The sequence below is a fragment of the Heterodontus francisci genome, chromosome 22 (genome assembly GCF_036365525.1).
Source record: "Heterodontus francisci isolate sHetFra1 chromosome 22, sHetFra1.hap1, whole genome shotgun sequence".
Taxonomy (NCBI): domain Eukaryota; kingdom Metazoa; phylum Chordata; class Chondrichthyes; order Heterodontiformes; family Heterodontidae; genus Heterodontus; species Heterodontus francisci.
Window position 1 is genome coordinate 64,182,149 of NC_090392.1, and position 16,986 is coordinate 64,199,134.

At 43.7% G+C, this 16,986-nt stretch overlaps 1 protein-coding gene across 1 annotated transcript; it reads right to left on the reverse strand.

Annotated features, from left to right (window-relative positions):
• Positions 1-312: 312 nt before the first annotated feature.
• On the reverse strand, positions 313-12,935 carry LOC137381630 (craniofacial development protein 2-like). Its single transcript, XM_068054334.1, has 2 exons — positions 9,678-12,935; positions 313-554 (listed from the first exon to the last, which is right to left on the reverse strand). The coding sequence occupies exon 1, from the start codon at positions 12,777-12,779 to the stop codon at positions 11,910-11,912; it is 870 nt and encodes a 289-aa protein (XP_067910435.1). The 5' UTR covers positions 12,780-12,935; the 3' UTR covers positions 313-554; positions 9,678-11,909.
• Positions 12,936-16,986: the final 4,051 nt, after the last annotated feature.

Consider the following 16,986-nt stretch of genomic DNA (forward strand, 5'->3'; position numbering starts at 1 on the left):
TTACACAAAAATTTGAGATTATTTACACTAAGGACCTTGATTCCCTAAAAACCACTACTTACTATATAAAAAAATTAGTAATAATTACTAGTAATTATTAATAAATTACACTAATTAAAAACAAAAAACACAGTTTAGTAGTACTAGCATTATCACTTATAAGGTAGGTTTTGCATTTTTTTTTAAAGAAAATTACTTTCTCTTCCCTGATTTTTTTGAGCTATTAACAGGCACTAACAGCTCTTACTTACCCAATCAATCAGGTTACAGATTTCCTGTGATGTCACTGTAAGTCTTTTTTTCCTCCTTTGAAACTCAGCGCACGGAGACACAGAGCGAGAGAGAGAGAACCTGCCGACTGCCGCCACCACTCCGGTCCAAAGTAAGTGTAGGCCTCGTGCCCCGCTCTTTCTTATGTAGGTCCCGCTCCGGATCCGCCTCCTCCCAGGTTCGCCTGCCGACTGCCGCCGCCGCTCCGGTCCAAGGTACATGCATGTATGCCAAAAATTGAAATTGTCTGTACTGAGGTTTGAGCAGTGCCACTGAGTAACATGCTGTCAAAGAGAAAGATGGTCCAGAGGTTACGAGAACACTGCAATTAGTTACAAATCTTTTCCTGTTGCTGTCTTCCACTTTCATGAATTGTTTCTGTCGTTCACATTGATTTTAGAGAACTCAGAAATAAGCAATTTCCCATGTTCTAGGGTCAGGGCAGTCCAAGATGACACTTGAATAGAGACATGAGCTATTACTTTCCCAGGATTGCTTGGCATCCCTTTCCACATGTTCGGAATATTTGCTTTCAATTCAAAAATCCTATGCTCAAAACCTATGCTCAACGTAGCATCCTTAGTGTTGTCATAAATCCCCGTGCTTCTATCAGTGCAGATGGGCATATTTAGGCATGTGTAGATGTGACAGAAACAAACAATTCAATAACAGCAGCTGCAGTAAAGAGTCAAATGGGCTGAGTTTATGATCATCACAGCTTAAGAAAGTATAAAGTGTGAAAAGACTATGGGCTGAATTTTTATAGCTCGTCTTCTTGGCAGTGAGCTTCAAAAAGTATGCAATGCACACGCAGGATGTGCGTGGTGGATCATTAACATGTAGTGCGTGAACTACCTGCCCCTGATGACAAAGAGGGGGCTGGCACTCCGTCCCTGGCAACCATGTCCAGTACCACCGTGCAGGTTCCGGCACCAATTTTAAAGGGCATCAGCCCTTCTGATTCATTCAAAAAATTAAAATACAATTTTATTCACACTTTCAATCTCCTCTCCCACCTTCCCAATGAATAATCAGTTTATTATTTTCCCTGTCCCTCACAAAAAAGTAAATTTTCGATCACGACTTTCCCCTCCAGATCGAGGCCCATGGCGGGCATCTCCTAGAAGTACTTTCCAGCCATCCCCCCAACCCCGCCTATCCCCAGAGATGGAGACAGAGAAATCGAGGAAGGGAAGCGAATGCCAGAAATGGACCATGTAAAGGTGAGAGAAGGGTAGAAATTGGAAGCAAAGTTGATAAAGTTTTCCAGTTCGGGGCGGGAGCAGGAAACGGCACCGATACGGTCATCAATGTACCGGAGAAAGAGTTGGGAGAGGGGGCCTGAGTAGGACTGGAACAAGGAATGTTCGACATATCCCATAAAAAGACCGGCATAACTCGGACCCATGTGGGTACCCATAGCAACACCTTTTACTTGAAGGAAGTGAGTGGAGTTGAAGAAGAAATTGTTCAATGTGAGAACAAGTTCAGCCAGGCGGAGGAGGGTGGTGGTGGATGGGGACTGGTTGGGCCTCTATTCAAGGAAGAAGTGGAGAGCCCTCAAACCATCCTGTTGGAGATGGAGGTGTAGAGAGATTGAATGTCCATAGTGAAGAGGAGGCGGTTGGGGCCAGGAAACTGGAAATTGTAAAAATGACGTAGGGCTTCAGAAGAGTCACGGATGTAGGTGGGAAGAGACTGGACCAGGGGAGAAAAGATAGAGTCAAGATAGGAAGAAATAAATTCAGCGGAGCAGGAGCAGGCTGACACAATGGGTCTGCCAGGACAGTCCTGTTTGTGAATTTTAGGCAGGAGGTAGAAGCGGGCTGTCCGGGGTTGCGGGATTATGAGGTTGGAAGCTGTAGAGGGAAGATCTCCAGAAGAGATGAGGTCAGTGGCAGTCCTGTGGTCAGTAGCTTGATGTTCAATGGTTAGCTCATGGTCCAGGGGGAATAGGAAAAAGTGTCTGAGACTCTGCAAGGTAGAGATCGGTGCACCAGACAACAACAGCATCACCCTTGTCTGCTGGTTTGATGACAATGTCAGGGTTAGACCTGAGTGAACGGAGTGCAGCAAGTTCAGAGGGGGAGAGGTTAGAGTGAGTGATGGGGGGTGGGGGGGTAGAGAAATTGAGACGACTGATGTCTCGCCGACAGTTTTCAATGAAAAGATCAAGAGCGGGTAAGAGGCCACAGGGAGGGGTCCAGGTGGAGGGAAAATGCTGGCGGCGGGTGAATGGGTCTGCTGGTCGGGGAGAGGACCCCTGGTCAAAGAAGTGAGCCAGGAGGCGAAGGCGACGGAAGAAGAGCTCAACGTCATGCCGAGAGTGAAATTCATTGAGGTGGGGGTGTAAGGGGATAAAACTGAGTCCTTTGCTGAGTACAGAATGTTCAGCATCAGAAGGGGGAAGGTCAGAGGGTATTGTGAATACACGGCAAGGTGTCAGATCAGAAGGGGTGGGGTCAGAGGGAAGTGAAGGGGAAGAAAGATCTGGAGGGGCATTAGTCCCCATCAGCTGCTGGAGCTTGCGTTCCTTAACACCTGAAAGGAAGAAAAAAATGTTTTTTGTTAATGAGATAAGATGAAGGATGAAATGAAACTGTGGAGTAGCACAATTTTGAGATAAGGTGAGGCGGTGTTTCTGCAGAGAGAAGTCCAGTGTGTACATGTGGCAGCGCATGGCACTGAGTGTGGATCTCAGGATGCGGCGAGAATAACAGTCTGAGGAGCGTTGTATTACTCGGAAATACCTGTAATCCTGGGTGGATTCAAAATATCAATGATGAAACTTCAGTTGGAATCCACGTGAAATAGGTCAGAGCCGGACACAGTGGTTGAGGAAGGAGATGTGGCTGTGCAAACGGGTTTTGGTAGACACTTTATCAAATACCAGGAGGGAAATAGAAAGCAATGAAGGTGAACAAGGGAAAAGAGACAAATGAAAATGCCGTCAGAGAGAAGAGCAGAACTTCTTCAAGGTAAGCATTCCTGGAAGAGAAGTGGCAGTGAATTAAACACTAAAATCAAAGCAAAATACTGTGGATACTGGAAATCTGAAATAAAAACAAGAAATGCTGAAAATACTCAGCAGGTCTGGCAACATCTGTGGAGAGAGAAGCAGAGTTAATGTTCCAGGTTAGTGACCTTTCATCAGAACTGTTAGAAATATAATAGGTTTTAAGCAAATAAAACAGTGGTGGGGCAAGAGATAACAAAAGGCAAGGTGTTGATAGGATAGAGGGTCAGAGAATAACTGACCAGTAGGTCATGGAGCAAAGGTAAACGGTATGTTAATGGTATGCTGAAAGACAAAGCGTTAGTGCAGAAGGGGTGTTAATTGACAGAAAAATTAACAGCCCTGGCCCAAAGCACAAATATGAACAAAAACAGTGGGTAGGCACGTGGTAAAAAAATGAATGATGAAACAAACTAAACTAAAATAAACAAATAATAAAAAAAATAATAAAAAAGAAAAAACAACTAAAAATAAAAAGGGGGGCTCGTCATGCTCTGAAATGATTGAACTCAATGTTCAGTCTGGTAGTCTGTAGCATGCCTAATCAGTAAATTAGATGCTGTTCCTCGAGCTTGCGTTGATGTTCACTGGAACACTGCAGCAAGCCCAGGACAGATTTATGGCATGAGAGCAGTGTGGTGTGTTGAAATGGCAAGCAACCAGAAGCTTGGAGTTATGCTTTCGGACTGAGCAGATCTCTGGTTTTGGTTTCATCTTTCTTAATTAAAAATTAATTTTAATTAATTTCATTCCAGTCTCAGTTCAAAGGGATCCCAGTGTCCAGCAACAATGATGCCGTCAGGCAGGCTAAGCAGCTAATCATATTGATAAATTCTCACAGACAACAAGCTAGGAAGTAAAAAGTACAGATTATCCTTCTCTTTTTAATCATTTTACAGAATGTAAAGTAAAGATTGGGCCATTGAGATTAAGGTAGAAGATGAAATATCATATAGAAACTTCATTTTTTTTTAATCTACAGATTTTTTTTATCATAATGGAGAAATTTGATATTCCACAAATATAAAATTAGTTTTCAGGGCCAGAGAGGTTGTCCAACAGTAATTATAACTTAGTACTCTGTTGAAAATCCAGTTACACCTCATTCAACAAAGCATAACTTTTTCAATGGCAATTACAGTGAGAACAACAGTGTAAAAATTGCTAGTTCGTGTCAAATCAAGCAAATTCTAAGATTTCCATCAGCAAGGACTTCAATCGTGTGGAGAGGAATAGAATCACTGACAGCAACTTCTGGAAATCCCGTGTTTAACTGCGCATGTGCGGACGCCAGAGGTTGCTGTCAGTTTTACAGAGTAATGTCAGTGAACACTGACAGTTTTGCTGTCACGCCAACCACAAAATCTGGGCTGATAAATATTAGCTCAAATAATGCCGCTCCAAGTTAAATACTTAGCCACTTCTTTTTGAACTAAAGTGGTCTTGAAAAGATTCGAAAGATTGCTTCAATCCATTGCAAATCCGATTTGATTGTACAGCAAATGCAATTTGTAAATTTCCATCAGAGCTTATGGACTGCAAATATTCACTTTAAGTAGGCTTTTATTCTGAGTGAAACCACTAAAAGATGTGTGTGTTCACTTGAGAAATTAGAATATTTATCAAGCAAAATACGTTGAATGAACTGTTAAAAAGGGTGAAAAAGAATCACAATGGATAAAAATAATTTGTGCTGACAAGGAAGAATAATTGAATTCTGTGGTCTGTCATTACCAGGCAGCTGCCATTTTCTGAATTCCACTTCCTATTTAATAGAATAAAACAACCATTTTCTGCGCATTTTGTCACTTCCCATTAAATTACAGTTCCCACATTCATGACCCAGTTCTCTCCAGTCAAGCACTCTTCAGTGAATATTACATTTGTTGCATAGTTTGTTAACTCTTAAGGAATATTAATTAAGCAGGTATTCAGGTTATAATTTCAGAACTGACATTACAACCCCACTCTTTTGTTAATATTCCTTAATTTCCGCAGGTTTGATTGCAATAAAAAAAACATTTTTCACATACAGACAATTCCCTACAGTTAATATGCATTTAGAACCTTGAGGATTTTGATTGCATTGTTGTTTCAAAAGCACTCAACCTACCAGCTGCCATCTGACCACAGCAGAATAAAGCAATGCTGCAACCTGTCGTAGTCCTCCACATTGCAGCCACCGGTGAATAGATCCTTTATATAAAATTATATAAAGGAAAATAGAAGAAGGAAATAATTACATTTTAATCAAAATTCTGCAATAGACTTAGTTGCATAGGAAGACGTCGGGATTACGGTATACAATTACAAATCAAGTGTAGTGGAAAACATCACTTTTTAAATTCATTGACAGGATGTGGGCATCACTGTGAAAGCCGGCATTTATTTCCCGTTCCTAATTGCCCTTGAAAAGGTGGTAGTGAGCCTCCTTCTTCATAACTAAATGGCTTGCTAGGCCATTTTAAAGGGTAGTTAAGAGACAGCCATATTGCAGTGGGTCTGGAATCACATATAGGCTAGACTGGGTAAGGACAACAGATTTCCTTTCCTAAAGGACATGAGTGAATCAGATATGTTTTTGCAACAATACAGTAGTCACCATTACTGATATTATTATTAGTCGAGGTATAGAATATAAGAGCAGGGAGGTTATGCTGGAACTGTATAAACCACTGGTTCGACCACAGCTGGAGTACTGTGTGCAGTTCTGGTCACCTCCTTACAGAATGTAATTACACTAGATAGGGTACAGAGGAGATCTACAAGGATGTTGCCAGGACTGGAAAATGTGGCTAGGGGGAAAGATTGTATAGGCTGGGGTTGCTCTCCTTGGAACAGAGAAGGCTGAGGGGAGATCTGATTGAAATGTACAAAATTTTGAGGGGCCTGGATAGAGTGGAGGTGAAGGGCCATATCAGAGAGGTCAGTGACTAGGGGCAATAGATTTAAAGTGATTGGTAGAAAGACTAGAGGGGGGTTGAGGAAAAGATTTTTTACCCAGAGGGTGGTGTGGGTCTGGAACTCACGGCCTGAAAGGGTAGTTGAGGCTGAAACCCTCAACTCATTCAAAAGGAGTCTGGATATGCACCTCAAGTGCTGTAATCTGTAGGGCTACGGACCAAATGCTGGACGGTGGAATTAGAATAGGTGGATCGTTTTTCGGCCGGCACAGACACGATGGGCCAAGTGGCCTCTTTCTGTGCCTTAGACATTCTATGATTCTATGATACCAGTTTTTTTATTCCAGATTTATTTACTTATTTCAATTTAATTCCACAGCAGCAGTGGTAGAATTTGAAGTTATATCTCCAGATCCTTAGTCCAGGCCTCTGAATTTCTAGTCCAGCAATATACCCACTATGCTACCATTTCTATTATATGAATTGAAGACCTGTAACAATATTTTCTGCTCATAAACTGTATCATAAACAGCAATAGATTCTGGGTTCAAGAGGTACGGACTCTATTTATTCTTTCTTCAATTTCCCCCTTCATTTCTCACTCATCTTTGCTCCTTAACACCATATACGCTGCAAATGGGCTATCCATCATTTTCCATAGCTTCCAAAAAATGGACAATCACAGCCCAGTCAAGTAATTGGTTTGTGAGATTAGTATATTTGAGACATCTTTTGGGAATCATTGATGCTGCAATGAAAGGACCGTGGGTTTCTATGGAGGTGTGAGCAAGATGGGACAGATGGTCTCCATCTTATTTTTTTGAGATCTTTAATGAGAGGCAGAAGTTTAGATGAGAAGGTTTCAGATTTCCTTAAAGATTCAATATGACTTTTGCTTGAAAAGCTCCACTGTGTATAATTCTGCTTCGAAGATTCATGTTAGAAAAGCATTTAATTTGTGGACGCTAACTTTTTCTGGTAATCACTGTGTTGTCCATTTTGGACCTGTGATTAGCATATTCACATGGGATTGAGTAAGAGTTTAGCACTGGGTTTCACCCTCTTACACCATTGCCTTTTTGCTTGTCCATGGACTGAATGTTCTGTTTGGCTTCTTCATTTTGTGTTGCCGCTTGACACCTTCCCCTCACGTAATCAAAGAAAATTAGAATAAAGCAGCACATCACAAGTGGCAATGCTTTATGTAGCATAACTAGAGTGCATTCAAATTGCATGAATAAGCTTTCAATTCTGGATCATTTTTATTTCAGGATGCATATAGCCATTAGTAGAATTGTACTGGTACACTGCACTTATATGTAACTGAGTGGGATTCAGTTCCCAATTTCAGTAACAAGGGCTATTGGTTATATTGGAATATGCATCATATGGATAAGCAGATATAAAAGTATGGTTTATATTTTAATGAAAAACTGTATTTGTTGTTGGATTGCAAAAATGCAATTTTGAACTGCAAACGACTCAGATGTATTGTTGCTGTTCTATGAGATGATGCTTTTTATCAGATGTGTCTCATTGTCATTCACTACGTGTAAGTGATTTGATAAGACCATCTCATCCCAATTGTTTATTCCCACAAAGCTATGCAATGTTTAACGAATCTATGTCTGCTTTGTTTCAATGCAGCATTCTAGTTACTTGAGAGATGCTTTTCACGAGTCCACATAATAGAGATTGATTTGATCGGATTCTTTCGTCAGTCAGCGAACGAGGAAGTAGGCCGTGCGCTCTAACGGGAAAATTCCAAGAGATATAATTGGGCAACTGTCAAGGTTTTGTTTTGCTGATTTGTAGAGCTCCTCAGTGAATGTCAATCTTGAATTGTCTTCCATTAAACCTATCTTCCTACTGTTTTACTTAAAAAGTCTGTGGCCGCAAAATTTGTCTCTGTAGCACTGCTACTATGGAGCCGGTGGAGGAAGAATATGGCGAGGGGTCCAATCCCAGTGTGCACTGATCACCATGTTTGGAATGGCGACAGTGTGGGCCCGGAAGCCTGCAGTGTAGGCAGAGGGGCTGAGTGTCCTACTCCTGTTCCTAATTTGTATGTTCATATGTTCGTATAAGATCATGACAGCAGTCAGCATCTAACACTGAATGGTGCCATTTTGGAGCTCACAAGACCTATTAATGCTGTCTCTTACACATGCACAGCTGAATATGCAAAGAGCTGCATGAGGGAATTTCCACTATCACTATTTAAAAGGATTACAAATCATCTTCTAGATGAGAGCAAAATACTGCAGCTGCTGGAACTCTGAAAAGAGAACAGAAAGTGCTGGAAATACTCAGTAGATCTGGCAGCATCTGTGCAGAGAGAAACAGAGTTAACGTTTCAGGTCTGTGACCTTTCATCAGAACTGGCAAGTATTAGAAATGTAACAGTCTTGACCAAGTGAAAGGGGGGAGGGGGGAAGAAGAACAAAAGGGAAGGCCTGTGATAGGAGGGAGGGCAGAGAGATTAAATGACAAATGTCATAATTAATCCGTAATCTGCAGGGCTACGGACCAAATGCTGGAAATTGGGATTAGAATGAGTGGATCGCTTTTCGGCCAGCACAGACACAATGGGCCAAATGACCTCTTTCTGTGCCTTAAACATTCTATGATTCTATTCTATTCTATGTCATGGAACAGAATGTAAATGGAGTGCTAAATAGTTGTAGTGAAAGACAAAGCACGAGTCTGGAGGAAGTGCTAATGGCAGAATAATGAACAGCTCTATACGAAATCAAAAACATGAAAAACAAGGTAGAGACTGGCGCATGGCTAAAAAATAAATATATAAATAAATAACAACAAATAAATGAAAAGGTTCTCATGGTCTGAAATTATTGAACTCAATATTCAAGAAAGAAATTAGCATTCAATAATTGTTTTACAAAATAATTTAGGATTAAGTAATAATTATGATTTGCATCATTTCAAAGGATCGAATTATTGATATTTATGATTTTTTTGCAATATATAAATATGGCCACCAAACACAACATTTTTATAGTGTACCATAATCTACATTTTGAATCAACCCAGAAGCAGGACTAACTTTCTTACTGTGTTAGTGTTACGAACAGGTAGTTAATTAAATCTAAAAAAAAACACATTTTCTCTGTATTTTCCACAACCTAATCGTAAACAGATTATGATTGAATTTTTCTCTCCCTTAAACTCCGATAAAGGACTGCAAAAATAACACAGTTGTTCAAGTTAAAATAAAGAAGTAGGATTTATTAACACACACTCTGAAACTCGGGAAGAGGATTAACTTTGCAACGCACGCTCACAAACATACAAGGAATGGTTAAAGGCATTAAAAAGGCAAGGACATTTACTAAATAGACAATTAGCTTAACTATAAACAAACATGAGTTTCAGTTGAAACTAAAGTCCGTTTTAATTAACTGAAAAGTCCAAAACTGGAGTTCACCGACTGGAAATGCCGAGTGGGTAGGGGTTGTTGGAAATACCTCTTCTCTTTCTTCTTCTTGCACTCTTGGAGGTAAATGGAGGCAGCTTAACTGCTGAAGTCACTTTTTTGACGGAGAGAAAACTGGTAGAAAGCAGGTTTTCTTACTGTTTTGTATACTGTGTTTTTTAAATTTTTTTTGCCGTTTGCAGACTGTCTTTTCCTCTGCTTCTTGCAGGAAGACCTCAGAGAGAAGTCAATGCAGCTTGAAGGCAGCTGTGGTGTGAACGAGGTGTTCCCTCAACTGCTACAGTTTCAAATCCAGGCAAGCTGAAAGGGGTGGCTTATCATTAATGTGACTGGACCCTGTCAAGCAGCTGTCCCACCTCCTCCATTTTAACAAGTGAACCACTGAAGTAAAAAACTTAAACAGGCTGTGTAAAATGGCAGTTGACAATAGCACCTAAGTGCATAAAAACACAACTTACAGTTGGTTCCCATTTGTTCATGACAGTTAGGAGCAGAAACCATCAATAAATAGGTCACTGCTGTAAAGTAGAACTCTTTAACAGCAGTTGAAGAGAAGTAATTTCAAGGAATCTGAGATGATACCTTATATCTTGCCTTAAATTGTTTTTCCCATATGCAAAACAATGAAAGTTGATTGATACAGAATTGAGCATAATACATTCTTAGGTAGCCATGCCACTCGTTGTTCACTCTGCTGTGCTTCAACTTTTTACTCTGTGCGTTTGACGTTTTGCCATCATTATTACCATTATTTATCTTTCCTGTCTCAGTCACTAATTTACCGTTAAATATTTGTCATTGCATATATTAGATACTGCCTAAAGTCTTTTGTAATGTTCTTCTTCTTTGGCCTCCTTGTCTCGAGAGACAATGGGTAAGTGCCTGGTGGTGGTCAGTGGTTTGTGAAGCAGCGCCTGGAGTGGCTATAAAGGTCAATTCTAGGGTGACAGACTCTTCCACAGGTGCTGCAGATAAAATTGGTTGTTGGGGCTGTTACACAGTTGGCTCTCCCCTTGCGCTTCTGCCTTTTTTCCTGCCAACTTCCATGTCTCTTCGACTCGCCATGCTTTAGCCCCGCCTTTATGGCTGCCCGCCAGCTCTGGCGATCACTGGCAACTGACTCCCACGACTTGTGATCAATGTCACAGGACTTCATGTTCAAGCTTGGCACTCTTGATGATTTCAGGGGTAATGCCGTCCTTCCCAGGGGCTTTTCCACTGGCTAGAGAATCAATGGCATCACTGAGTTCCGATTTTGTTGGCTGTATGTCCAGCTCATCCATGACTGGCAGAGACTGGGCTGCATTGAGGGCGGTCTCAGTGACAACATTCTCCCTGAAGTACAGTTCTTGGTAGTGTTCCACCCAGCGGTCCATTTGCTTGCGTTGGTCAGTGATTGTGTCCCCTGATTTAGATTTGAGGGGGGTAATCTTCTTGATGGTTGGCCCAAAAGCTCTCTTAATGCCATCATACATTCCTCTGATATTTCCTGTGTCAGAGGCCAGCTGAATATGACTGCATAGGTGTTGTCAGTAGTCATTTGCGCAGCGCCTGGCTGTTCTTTGTGCCGCGCTTCTGGCAGCTTTAAGTGCTACGGATGTTAACTCGCTGGGGGCTTTCTTGTAGTTCAGCAGTGCGATGCGCTTAGCGGCTATGACAGGTTCCAGCTCCTCAAAGTGAGATTGAAACCAGTCTGCATTCCGTTTCACACAATTGCCATCGGTGGTCATTGCTGAGTCATAGATGGCGTCTCTGATGTGGGCCCACTTGGTCCCTGCATTCCCTGTAGGAGTGTTTTGGAGGGCTTTTTCAAGTGAATTTAGAAACTTACGTAACAGCTGTGGATGAGAAGTTCTGCTAGTGTTGATGCAGCTTCTTTGGTTTGAGGCAAACCTTGCTGCACACCAGCGAGTGGTCGGTGTCGCAGTCCGCACTGTGGAAGTTTTAGTTTAATTTAGTTTAGAGATACAGCACTGAAACAGGCCCTTCGGCCCACCGAGTCTGTGCCGACCATCAACCACCCATTTATACTAATCCTACATTGCTACCACATCCCCCCCCGTCCCTATATTTCCCTACCACGTACCTATACTAGGGGCAATTGCTAATGGCCAATTTACCAATCAACCTGCAAATCTTTGGGATGTGGGAGGAAACCGGAGCACCCAGAGGAAACCCACGCAAACACAGGGAGAACTTGCAAACTCCACACAGGCAGTACCCAGAATTGAACCCGGATCACTGGAGCTGTGAGGCTGTGGTGCTAACCACTGCGCCACTGTGCCGCCCCACTGCAGAAGCTGCGTGTGATTTGAACGCTGTTTAAAGAGGCTTGCCTTGTGACGATGAGGTCCAGCTGGTGCCAATGACGTGATCTTGGGTGCCTCCAAGAAACCTGGTGACAGGGTTTAGTGTGAAAGAACGAGTTGGTGATGCAGAGGTTATGATAGGTACACAGCTCAAGCAGTCTCTGTCCATTCTCATTCATCCTTCCAATGCCAAAGCGCCCAAGGCAGGAGAGCCATGAGTCATGGTCGGCCCCAACCCTGGCATTAAAGTCCCCCAGCAGGAACAGATGTTCGGTATTGGGGATGCTACTAATGATATTATGGAGTTCCTCATAGGACTGGTCTTTGTCTTCATGTGGGGAGCAGAGTGTTGGAGCATAGATGCTGAGTAGGTGTACTAGACCAGAGGCGGTGAACAGTCGGATGGACAGTATGCGTTCCGAGCCATTTGAGGGTGGCTCTATCATGCTGAGCAAAGAGTTTCTGATGGCAAAGCCCACTCCGTGCTGTCTTGGTTCTTCAGGATCCCTACCCTGCCAGAAGAAGGTGTAGCCTTGCTCTCTTAGAGATCCGCTCGCAGGGAGGCGTGTCTCCTGAAGTGCTGCAATGTCCACATCGAGTCTACTGAGCTTGTTGTTGATGATGGCAGTCTTCCGAGAATCGTTGAATTGTGTAAGGTCTTCCGACAGGCCAGGACACATAGTTCTGACATTCCAGCTTGCAAAACGAAAGGCTGGTATCCTCTTTCCTTTTTTGGTCGTGCTGTTTGGTGCGGTGTTGCAGTCCACTTTTTTGGCACCAGTGTGGCTGCAGGAACTGCCGGAAACATGCCAAAGGTGACACATGACCGCCTTCGGGGTTCCGCTCCAGATTTTCTGTAAGGTTTACTCCCTTAGCCTTGGTCTCTCCCGAGACGCCCACAAGGCAGTGGGGTTGTTGGGGCCCCTACACAGGGGCCGGTGGATGCCGGTGGGAGGAGGTGGAGGGAAGGAGGGAAGGGGGTGCAGGGGGGAGGGGGTGCGAGGAGGAGGAGTGCAGTGGGAAGGGGTGGAGGGAAGGCAGTGCAGGGGGAGTTGGGAGAGGGGCTGCAGGGGGTAGGGGAGAGGCGTGCAGGGGAAGGGGGTGCGAGGGGAAGTTGGTGCAAGGGGGGAGCTGGGAAGGGGGTGTGAGGGGGGTGGGGGGAAGGGGGTGCGAGGGGGATGAGCTGGGAGTGGGGGGGGGAGGTAGGGGGTGCAGGTTATAAAACATTGCAATATTTTGTCATATTATTTAATGTATAACCAGGCCATAAAGACCAGAAAAGTTCCAATTTGATCATGTTACACCAGGGATTTTTCTGCTCTTTATAGTCTTGATTGTAATGAGTTAACCTATTTCATCCAGGACAAAAAATGGGACAGAGAAAATTGGAAACCGTACCAGCTCATGATCCAGTGGTACTAGCTGGAGATACACAGATGTGGGCATCAAAAGAAAAATATAATTGGGCTCAGTTATGAAGCTGTCTTTTATGAAGTAGTCTGCTGACACATACTGTCAAATGCATGAATGAATGAGGTACTGGAGAGTGTCAGAATACATAGCATAGTGGTTTGGAAATGAATCAGTAGGGGAGGGATGGAGAGCGGAAAATTGCTGCAAAAATTGCTGAGAAATTAAATATTTAAAAAAGCATATTTATTTGTTCGTTTTAATAATCTATCATTTCCAACTGAATGATCCAACTTTTCAAATTAGACAGACTTCTGACAGGGTTTTGTCCTACTTTAAATTATTCAGGACTAAATAATTCATGAAGCAGAATAAAATGACAGCCCTTATTACTGTAAAACTGTGTATGGATATTTACTATGGAAAGTCCAACAGAAAACAAGAAGTGTCTCACAGAGATAGCAGACATCATGCTGAAAATGCAAAGGTGCAAAATTGCACCAAATTTGCATATCTTGAGAAAGCAGAGGCCGGAATTTTACGCCCCCAAAGTGAGCAGGCTGGTGGTGGGGGTGGAGGGGGAGGGGGCGTAAAATTGAGTGGGAGGTGGGGGCGGGGGCCGTTTCCGACCCCCTCCTATCCCCACTGCAATTTTACATGGGTTCTAGCAGCGAGAAATGGCCCACTCGTCCCAGGCCAATCAAGGCCCTTAAGTGGCCAACTAACTGGCACTTAAGGGCCTCCTTCCACTGCTGCAGGTATTTTACTCTCGGCGGCCGGATAGCAAAAGCCAAAGAAACTTGCCTGGTGAAACCAGGGGGGCTTCTTGCAGGCTGGTGGGGGGCTCTCCTGATCAGGCACCCTGTGCCCCACAGAAGGCAGCCCCCAAAGTCTCAACTGCTCCCAATGCACAACATTCCTCCCGCCCCCCCATCCGAACCCCCTTGCCCCGCCGGGGCCCAACCAATTGTCCCCAGCAAGGCCCTAAAAACTTACCCATCTCCCACGGCCATCCTTCATCTTGCTTGCAATGGCTGGGTGTAGTCCCAGCAGTGAGCACAGCTCCTGGTGGCATTGCCGGGACTAAGAGCTGCTGGCCCATTGATGGGCTGGCAGTTCCATTAGACAGGACTTCCTGCCTCAAGGATGTGGACGTCCCGCCTAAGATCCCGGTCTGGATCCCCAGGCCCGGTGGAGGCGGGCTCGCCACTGACCTTTCAGCCGGTGGATGGGGCCTCCCACCCAATGAGAAATTCCAGCCAGAGTTTTTGACCAGTTTGAACAATTTTGGCAGAGTCTGCATGAGAATTCAGACAGAGCAGTTTGCCATTTTAATCCTTTGGTGCAGATGTAATATCAATTAGATGTGACATTGCATATTTAGGAACATAGGGACAGGAGTAGACCATTTAGCCCCTGGAACCTGTTCTGCCATGTACTCTGTTTGCTCCATGTGCCTTAATTCCTTTGGTTTACAAAAATCCATCAATCTCAGATTTAAAATGAACAATTGATCTAGCTCAATTGCTGATTGCAGCAGTGCGTTCCAAGCTTCTACCACTCTTTGCATGTAGAAGTGTTTCCTAATTTCACTCTTGAAAGGACTTGCTCTAATCATTAGACTATGCCCCAAGTCCTAGGGCTGAATTTTATGAGTGCACCACAAATCGTGGTGGCGTGCTCTGATGTCAGTGGTCTTCAGGCGTGGAGGCACCATCGCTTAACCCCCGGCGATATTTTGCGCAGGGGCTCATTTAAGTACAGGGGACGGAAGGTCCGCCCCAATGACGTAGAGGGGGCGGCCACACCATCCCCTGCAACGTCGTCCGGCGCTACTGCGAAGGCATCGGTGCCATTTATAAAGGGCTTCAAGCCCTTCATGTAAATTTAAATGTTGAAAGGTTCCACCGCATTTATATTAAAAATAAAATTTATTCAAACTTTGCATCGCCTCTCCCACCCACCCCCACACCCACACCCCCGCAATGAGTTTACAATAAATAAAATTACATATACCCTGGGAAAACCAATTATTCAAATAACAACCTTTAAACCCCCCCCACCTTCAAAACATTTGACCCTCAACCCCTTCCCACCATTCCCACAACCAATCGGAGCGGTATTCACCACTCCTGCCCTGAAATTTTCACTCTTCCCTCCTCCCCACCGGTGTCACGTCTCAGAACTCCAAATGGCGCGTGAGTTGCGGGCAGCGGCCATAAGATCGGCATGGGATGGCCGCCGGGACAAGGTGAGTTGATTTGCATGTTTTTTCATTGATTTTATTATTTAAATGAAGGCCCCACTGCCCAGCGGTGGGGGGGTGCCAAACCAAGGCTGCGCCACCGCCGGTAAGGTAAGGTGCGGCCTTCTCGATGCGGAGGTCGTTCGGGCCTCTCCCACAAGTATTTTACAGGCCCCCCCACCATGACCCCTGACGTCGAGGGGCTGGTAAAATTCAGCCCCTAGATTCCCCAACCAGCAGAAATACTTCCTCTCGATCGACCCTATCTGCTCCCCTTAATACTTTGTAAACTTTGATCAAATCACCCCTTAACCTTCTAAATTCCAAGGAATACAACCCTAATTTGTATAATCTCTCCTCGTACTCTAATCCTTGGAGTCCAGGTAGCATTCTGGTAAATCTTTGCTGCACCTTTGTGGGTTGGTATTTGATGTAAATTGCTTAAAAATCGCCACACTGTAGGATAATTGACCAAAGCAGTGCTTTGAATACGTCTGCAAAATGTAGTCAGTGCTGAATGCTGGGAAAGGAAAGGGGCAATGCTAATTTAATCGTGAATGCTATTACAAACAAAACATTCCTTACCAGGGATAGAAGGCAAGGCTTTAAGACCACAGACCGGGACAGACTGTTCATTAAGGGAGGCATAAATATATCCTGCCTTGTCAGGACCAGCATGAGGTTTTTTGTAAGCAAAGACCTGAAGCGAGGGAATAGTGACTTGACTTGTCCAGGTGCCAGTTCTTCATTGATTTGGACATCATTAATAGTGTGCTGTGAGATGATTCACGTCAGAAGAACTGAACTTTTCTAATAGTTGCACTTCTCAGGTTAGTCAGTAGAATTGGCGATACCGCTGAGAAAATAAGGATAAGTAAAATGGTGTTTTTGACACTAAAATTCAGTCTCTGTCTTCAGTTTTCTATGTCAGTCCTTAGTTTGTAGTTCTCAGTTTAGTTTTATTTCTTTTAGTTGTGCTTTGACTCGTGCATGTAGAAGGGTACCTTTGTAAAATTAAAAAGTGAATCTTCAGCAGAGGTAGAGAAGATTACAGAAGTTACGATTGTATAGCCAGATACAGGCAAATATAAGTGTGTCACTTTTTTATGCAACAGGATGTGGGCATCACTGGCAAGGCCAGCATATATTGGCCATCCCTATTTGACCTTGAGAAGATAGTGTGTGGTGAAGGTACTCCCATAATGCTATTAGTTAGGGACTTCAAGCATTTTGAGCCAGTGGCAATGAAGGAATGGTGATATATTTACAAATCAGGATGGTGTGTGACTTGGAGGGAAACTTAGAGCTGGTGGTGTTCCCATGCACCTGCTGCCCTCGTCCTTCTAGGTGGAAGAAGTCACGGGTTTGGGAAGGTG

Coding starts and splice junctions, on each gene's coding strand:
- LOC137381630 (XM_068054334.1), bottom strand. CDS start 12,779: ATGTGTCACCTTTGGCATGTTTCCGGCAGTTCCTGCAGCCACACTGGT.